The 7,406-nt window shown below is 53.0% G+C and overlaps 1 protein-coding gene across 1 annotated transcript; it reads right to left on the bottom strand.

The window, feature by feature from the left end:
- Nucleotides 1–2,631: 2,631 nt before the first annotated feature.
- HSD11B1 (hydroxysteroid (11-beta) dehydrogenase 1) lies at nt 2,632–5,732 on the bottom strand. The gene is made up of 6 exons (XM_010073280.1): nt 5,645–5,732; nt 4,921–5,051; nt 4,298–4,409; nt 3,981–4,166; nt 3,313–3,456; nt 2,632–2,852 (listed from the first exon to the last, which is right to left on the bottom strand). Exons 1-6 carry the CDS (start codon nt 5,730–5,732, stop codon nt 2,632–2,634), a joined length of 882 nt encoding a protein of 293 aa, XP_010071582.1.
- Nucleotides 5,733–7,406: the final 1,674 nt, after the last annotated feature.

Here is a 7,406-nt window from a genome sequence, read left to right as displayed (position 1 = left end):
CACGACGCTGCTCTTGCTTCTCTGCCGGGTGGTGCTGAGACAGGGGATGCTTGGAAGAGAATTTCAAATAATTAATGCAACCTCATGAAGTTGGCCTTGCTGCCAAGTAATGATGCTTCTGCTGCTTCCTCTGGGAGAATGCCTTTCCTGATAAAATAAATCCCTCTGTTATTCAAAGGGAATCTTTTGTGCATGCTGCTATGTGGGTTTTGAGAGCCCTGAAGTGTGGCACTTGCTGAAAGACTAGGCAGTGCTCCCCTGTGTGCTTTTATTGACTTTACTTGAATATTCTCTTTTCTGAATAGCTTCTGAAGCATCTCTAATTTCAACTTAAATTTACTGGAAGATCCCACCAGTATTTCACTATTCAGGTGTTTCTTGTTGTGATACACTTACAGCTGGAGGAGCCTGGGGGTTTGGAAGGCTGAGCAGCTTTCACATCCGTGCCGTGACCATCACACTGCTTGCCCAGGGCCCTTCCTCTCAGTGCACACACACTTTCCTTGGCCAGCAGGCACGGCAAGGTCTGCCCAGCGGCTTCACACAGAGACATGCAGGTTGGGCATATGCCAGCACCTGCAGTGTGCTCCCTTGGAGCTGGGCATGAACTCCATCACTGGGGACCAAGTGTATGTCTACAGCCAAGCCGCTCCAAGCTCCTCAGGATGCTTTAAAAGCATTTTTCAACTAAGTATTCTTAGTTTTAGAAATGGCCCAATTGCACGTTCAGTCTGGATGTCCTGCTCGGTCCCTGCTCATCCCGTTCTTCCCGTCAGGAGCAGCTCAGCCCCTCTCCCACCTGCAGTGCCCAGCCTGTCACAGCATCCCCACAGAGGCTCTTGTATCAGCCTCAGTTACCCAAAAACACGCTTTAAAGCGAGGTAAAGCTTAGGGAAATACACAGTCCATTACTCACTGCAAGCTGAGCAACCTGCTGAGGCCTTCTTGACAAGCTAATTCTCCGTTTCCTCCTCCTGTTACCCTAAATTACCCTCTCTAATTAACAAACGTGTCCTTTACCCTTGCTTTCCAAACTGTTACGCGTCTCACTTCAAGGGAAACAAAAACAAAAGTGCATCTTGCTGGTTCATGTTACAGCCTCCCAGTGTCAAGCATGTAGGCTGAAAGCGGGGTGAAAAAAGAGGAAAAAAGGTGCATGCCGCTGCCGTTAGCGCAGCAGCCTCCACTCCCCTCCATCCCTTGCTGGCCCCAGCCCCATGGGCACTTACCTGGCCCAAGGGGTCCTGTCCTACCCCTCGACCACCACAGAAGAGTGGGGCGAGCTGGGGGTTATCGGGCACCAACACGCTCCAACTGCCATCTTCATGCAAACCGCCTCATTTTGCTGCTCTTGCTCCGTAAAACAGGAAACGCGGCGCCCGCAGCCGAGCCCCGGTTCCTGTCTCTGCTCGCAGCCTGGCCGCGGGGTGCAGGGGCCCGGCGTGCGGCGGGATTTGGGTTATCTTGGGAGCCCAGAGTCTCCTGCTTCTCCCCAAGCAGAGACAGGGATTATCTTTTGGGCCATCTCCCTTTATCAGTCTCCGACACACGGAGGTTGAGTGCTGGGTCACGGAGCTGCTTGTGGCGCTTGGTGACCAAGTCTCCCCAAGCTGCTTTGGGTGGAGAAATCCAGAGCTGGGGAAGGACAGTGATGCTGTTATTTTAAGGTGTCTTGTAGATTGGAAAGGAAAAAAAGAAGTGGGTATGGGTGGCTGAGGAGAGGTCACAAATGGCAGAAATTCATTAAGGTCTTTGGAGAAGTGAAAGCTGCGTTAACGCAAATCGTGCAGGGAGGTCGGTTTAACCCGGGGCTGGTGCCTGTGCACGTGGAAAAGGAACACGAGAAAAGCACACATCTTGTAAAGTATCACAGGATTTATTTTTACAAAGACCAACCTAGAAGAGATAGAACACAAAAAATCTCCTGGTTCAAAGACCCTCTCGTGGCTTTGGGTGGTTTGTGCTGCTCGGCCCAAACCCTCACTGTGGCTCAGGTCACTTCCCACAGCGCTCAGAACCACAGGCTCTGGGGCTTTTGGTAGGGGAACAGTGTCTGGAGGTTGAGCAGGAAAGCTGCTGGTGAGCAAGATGTGGGCAGCAGGTCCTGCTGCCAGGAGCTTCTCTGAAGTGCCTCTTGGTCAGAAAAAGCCAGTTGCGAATGTTCTTGGTTGGTGCTCGCTCCCAGTCAGTTCTCGGGTTCTTATCTTTTCTGGGATTGCAGTTTTGGGACTTTATCTGTGCCAGGACTGTTAGCTGGGAGCAGGCTGGGCCTTGGTCATCGAGTGGTAAGCAGTAGCACCATGTATCACTTATTTGTATATTGTTATTATCATTATTATTTTCAACTTTATTGTAGTTTAGTTATTAAATTGTTCTTAACCCACGAGTCTCTTTTCCTTTTACCCTTTTAATTCTCTCCCCCATCCCCAGGCATGGGGAGGGTGAGTGAGCGGCTGCATGGTATTTGCTGCCGGGTGGGTCAAACCATGACAATCCCATCTTGGGTTTCCAGAGTGCATCAGCATGGGGCCGCTCCAGTGGGGTGGAAAAGGGCACCTGAGCAGCTGGATTAACACCCAAACCCCCTGTGCCTGGCCCAAGGTGTCCCGGCATGCTCGCTGCCCTGGGGGGCTATGTTCTTTTGATGTTTTCTGGTTTATAGTTGCTCCTGATGAGGGAGTCGAGGAAGTCGGGGGCTATGACCTGGAGGAGAAGCGTGCTGCCCACCATCCCTGGTGGGTAGTGCAGCTCCCGCTGGCGCAGCGCCCCACTCTTGATGATCTCCAGCGCACACTCCTCCTTGGGAGCCGGCGTGCCCCGGATGGCGTGCGAGACCATGCGGATGGCGCTTTCTGGAGGGACAGGAGGACAGGGAGGGAAGGAGCAGTGTTGGGCAGAGGGGCTGCCACAGGCACCGCCGGCTCAGTGGGGCGTCTGCCTTCCTCTGACAAATGGACAAACGCTGGGGATCAGACCTGTCTAACAAGGCTTAGAATAGTTAAAATAAATAAATAACAGTTATAGCAATGTCTTTCCCAATCCATTCTATGTCTTGAGTGACTATAGGACAGAATCGCCAACTTCCCTGGGCTTACTGCAGGGACAGCAGTGTCAAAAGTCTCAGGCCACACTTTTTAAAGAGCTGAGGACTGGTTCCTACAACTGCACAGCTGCTGTGGGCTGAGGGTCTGTCAGTGGTGGTGAAGCAGCCCGAGACCTGGGGGCGGGTGATGGGCTCAGCTTGGCTCTGTCTGGAAACGCACCGAGTCATGGGGCCCCAGGGGTCCTGAACCTCAGGGGTGCTGAGCTTACCTGTGTTGATGTAGCCCAGGATGCAGAGCGTGATGGAGACGTTGACCTTGTCTATGATGAATTCATGTCGCAAGGAGCTGAAAAATCCGTCTAAGGCGAACTTAGTTGCAGAATAGGGAGCAACAAATGGGGTGCCCGTTTTACCTGGAGCAGAGACACAAGGTCAGGGTTCGTGTGCTGGGCAGACACCAGGCTGCGTGACTTGCCTTACAATATTGTGATTTAGGGTGATGGAGTAAGCTGTTGTGAAAGCTTGAGAGAAATAAATGGAGGAGTGTTTAAAATGTAGCATGTGGCATGAAGTACCTTCAGTTGTGGGTGATGCTGTTCTTGTGTTCCTGCGTATATAGCCATGTACAGCAAATGGACGTGTCATATGCTGCCATGCACGTATCGTATGTGGCCATGCACGTAAAATCACCTGCAGCAGTGTACTGTCAGCTGCAAGGCGTGAAGGTGATCAGTGGGTGCAAAGAGACTGGCAGGACAGGGCACAGAATGTAAATCCCCCAGAGGACTTGGACTGTGCATCCAGGATACAAATCACATGCTGATGCTGACTCCCAGCGGGGTGGCTCTCTGCCTCATGGTCCTTATTCTGGCTTTTGAAGAAGAGCTGCAGCAGGGAGGAGGAAGGGACACGGGAGGGAGAACCCTTGCATGCTCACCTGCCATGGAGGAAACCACCACGATGCTGCCCTCGCTCTCCTTCAGCATGGGCAGGGCAGACACCGTCATCGCCACGTAGCTGAGGAAGTTGGTCTCCAGGAGCTTTCGTACGTGCTCGACATCCCCGTTGAAGTAGTTGAAGTGTGAGTGACCGATGTGGTTTAGGATGAGCATGTCGAGGCCTCCTGCAAGCAGAGCGTGTTTGCTGTTAGTGACCAGCACCTCAACACGAAGCAGGTTCTTGTCGGCTGGCACGGCCCCAAATGTAGCGCGAGGTGTGCTGGGGAGTGGGGAAGGGCAGCTTGTCATCACCTACCCCAGGTGTTCTCAGCCTCCCTCACCACCACCTCGGGGAGCGCCGTGTCCTCCATGGAGCCGCTCACGTAGCGGGCGGATGCAGCCCCCAGCTCCAGGCATCGCTCCACAACCTGCGCGACAGCGAGAGCGGTGTTGGGAATGGACCCCCTCCATGTAGTGCCCCGTCCCACAAAGGTGGCAGGTGGGCAGTGCATCTCCCTGTCCCGTTGGAGACCCTTCTCCCTTGGTGGGAGGAGATGCATTGCTCAGCAAAAGGTTTCTGGCTACAGAGTTAGACTGGCACGTCTGAGCCAAATATTTAGTGTTTATAAATAGGGATGCGATCGCTTAATTTTGATTCTGTTGGACACAGGATGCAAAACCAGTTCAGGCTTTAAGAAAGGGTGAGGTTTGATCAGACCAGGACTTGGGCAGGCTAGTGCTGTCCTTGGTGGTGGTGATCAGAATTCCCAGCTGGAGGCTGTGGAGAAAGAAATGCCATGCTGTCAGCATTGACGTGCAGTTTGTTGCGGTGGGGGGGTGCGTGTGTTAGAACAGGCTCGTGCTGGGGAATATCTGCACTGTGGGGTTCTGGATTGCAAATGCGTTTTGCCAGCCTGGCTCACTCTGCTCGCCATTTACTTTCTGCAGCTTGGCCTCCGTCCGCGCCGTGAGCAGGAGGTGGGCCTCCATGCGTGCCAGGTGATACGCCATCTGCTCCCCGATGCCGCTGCTGGCTCCCGTCACGATCACCCGTTTCCCCCGGAGCATCTCTGCAGAGGAGGGTGCAGAGCTCAGAGCTGGTGCAGCCCATGCCATTCCCCTGCTCGTGGGTGCTGCGGCTGCTCTCTGTCCCCGCTGCCCCTCGCCTTTGGGTGCAGGGAGCTGCAGGCAGTGGCATTGCTCCGCTGCAGCGTGCACTGCTCCTGCAGACCCTGACCGGAGCCTGGCTGTTAATCCTGGCTTGGCAGGGAGTGCATGCGAGGCTGGCGTTCTGCATCCAGCCTGCTCTGGGAGCAGCTTTTGGAAATGGCAAGAGTTGACTAATAAAAGGATTAAATGTTTAAAGTAGAAACCTGCATGTTTCCTAAATAAATAATGTACTGAGATCAGACGGTTGCCGTGTGTCCCAGCAGACCCAGTGGAATCCCAGCAGCTTCCCTGTGCAGCGCAGGGTGCTCTGACCCCTTGCACCAGCACCTGCCTGTGCTCCCCTCCGAGCTCCTGGCCCTCCTGTGCTTTGTCTGTTCCCGTGGCACTTTGAAAAGCCCTTCAATGGCCCCTGCTCTTCTGTGCGGGCATGCACTGCCACGCTGGCAGCAGCCTCCATGATTGCAGGTTTAAAGCATTTTTTTTAATGACTTACCTTCATTGAAATTCTCTGGTGCTGAATAAAAATAAAAGGCCAGCACCAGCCCCAGCAAGGGGATGAAAATCTTCAGAAGCAGACCCATCCCTCTGCAAAGGTCCAGGAGGAGCAAGACAAGCTCAGCGGCCCTGGCCACGGGGAGGACACGTCAGGAGGTTGCAAACGGGGCTGGGAGAGATGGCAGTCGTGAACTGGTCCTTATCTCGCGCGAGTTCGCTGGTATCCGTTGGACCTTTTTGTTGCACTTCCTGTGATTTAGCAAACATTAACCCAGTGGAGAGCCTGGCTATGGACTTTAGGCTGTCCCTCTGCACCCGTGTCCTGCCGGGAGTTTCAGGTGTGTGTTTTGAGAGCATTACAGGGAAGGCACTGGGACGGATCCAGCTCCATAGAGCGGTGGGTGTGGTGTTCCTTTGGGGCTGGGACACCCGTGTCCCTTCAGCACACACCTCCATGGGATGGACATCCTTCTCTCTCTGTTCCACGTCTGAAACGGAGGCAGTGCTTCCCTTCCTCGCTGGCTGCTGCAAGGATTGATTGATCAGCAATATCCCAGTGGTACATGTTTATCTAACAAGAGCCAGGCTGGCACAGTTTGGGGTTTTAGACCCTTATCAGTGCTTCTGGCATATCCTACATGATATCCCATTGGTGTAATACTGACTTTCTATTGGGTGGCTCTTACACCGAAAACATTGTGCTGTTGTCTTGAGGAATCCACCGATTGCAAAAGGCAGTAAAAGAGCCAAGCGGGTGAATAACAAAGATCTTCAGCTTTCACAAGTGCTGCGTGTCGCGCTGCTCAGCATCTGCCTGCGCATATGGCAAAAGGGTTTGCAAAGCATTTGCTGCAAGAGAAAGTTTAAGGGGCAAAACCCGCTCTGTGGGCAGTGGTCTGTGTAGGCGTCGGGATAAGGAGAAGAGCAATGCTGGTTCCTCATTTCTGTTAGAAAGTGAGGAGCAGACTGACCCTGGAGAGTGCTTCAGGGGGAAGAGTTTGGGGAGGGTTTGCATTACTTTGTCTCAGAACGGGTAACAGTGCTCAAACGGCCAGAACCATGTTGGATGTAAATGCTCCAGCTCAGGTGCTGCTGCCAGGGTCAGGGAGATGGTGCAGAGCTTGCTCCAGGCTTGTGCTTTGGTTTTGCATTCAGTGTGCACCGCTCCTGGGGGCCAAGCTTGTGGCTGCGGGTGGTGATGCAGTGGCTCTGTGTGTCTGGAAGGCATCTTCTAGTTATGTTTGTGTAAGAAACTGTATGCCAAACAAAGCTTTCCCAACTTGGTGGGAAAGGTTGTGTTTAATTTGGTCATCAAGCTAATAAAAAACTGGGCTAAACCCCATTCCTTAGATGAAATAATGAAGGATTAGTGCAAGGATTCAACTTTCCTGTGAAAGGCAAGACATTTACAGCAGCATTTAGTCATGGAGAGAGGATTTAAAAAAATAAAAGAAACAAACGAGAAATATCAACAAAACAGGGCACACAAAACTGTTAGGTTAGTAAATTTTATTCAATAATTAGTTTGTTACTATTTTTCCCGGTCTAGGAAAGAGAAAAGGTCTAACCAGGTGGGACACTGCAGCTGCAGGGAGCTTCCCCCTCCTTGCACCGTCCCCTCCGAGCGATGCCACCTACTGCAAAACCCAACTAATTCCCCCGCCCGAGCATCGCCGGAGGTTTCTGCTGGGCTGCAGGGCCCGCGTCGGCCAGCAGAGGAGGGTGTGTGACCGCCGAAGGCCGGTGCAGCGGAGGCCCGG

Source organism: Pterocles gutturalis, unplaced genomic scaffold, assembly GCF_000699245.1.
Source record: "Pterocles gutturalis isolate BGI_N339 unplaced genomic scaffold, ASM69924v1 scaffold10462, whole genome shotgun sequence".
In the NCBI taxonomy this organism is placed as follows: Eukaryota; Metazoa; Chordata; class Aves; order Pterocliformes; family Pteroclidae; genus Pterocles; species Pterocles gutturalis.
This window is presented reverse-complemented; position numbering and strand designations above follow the sequence as displayed.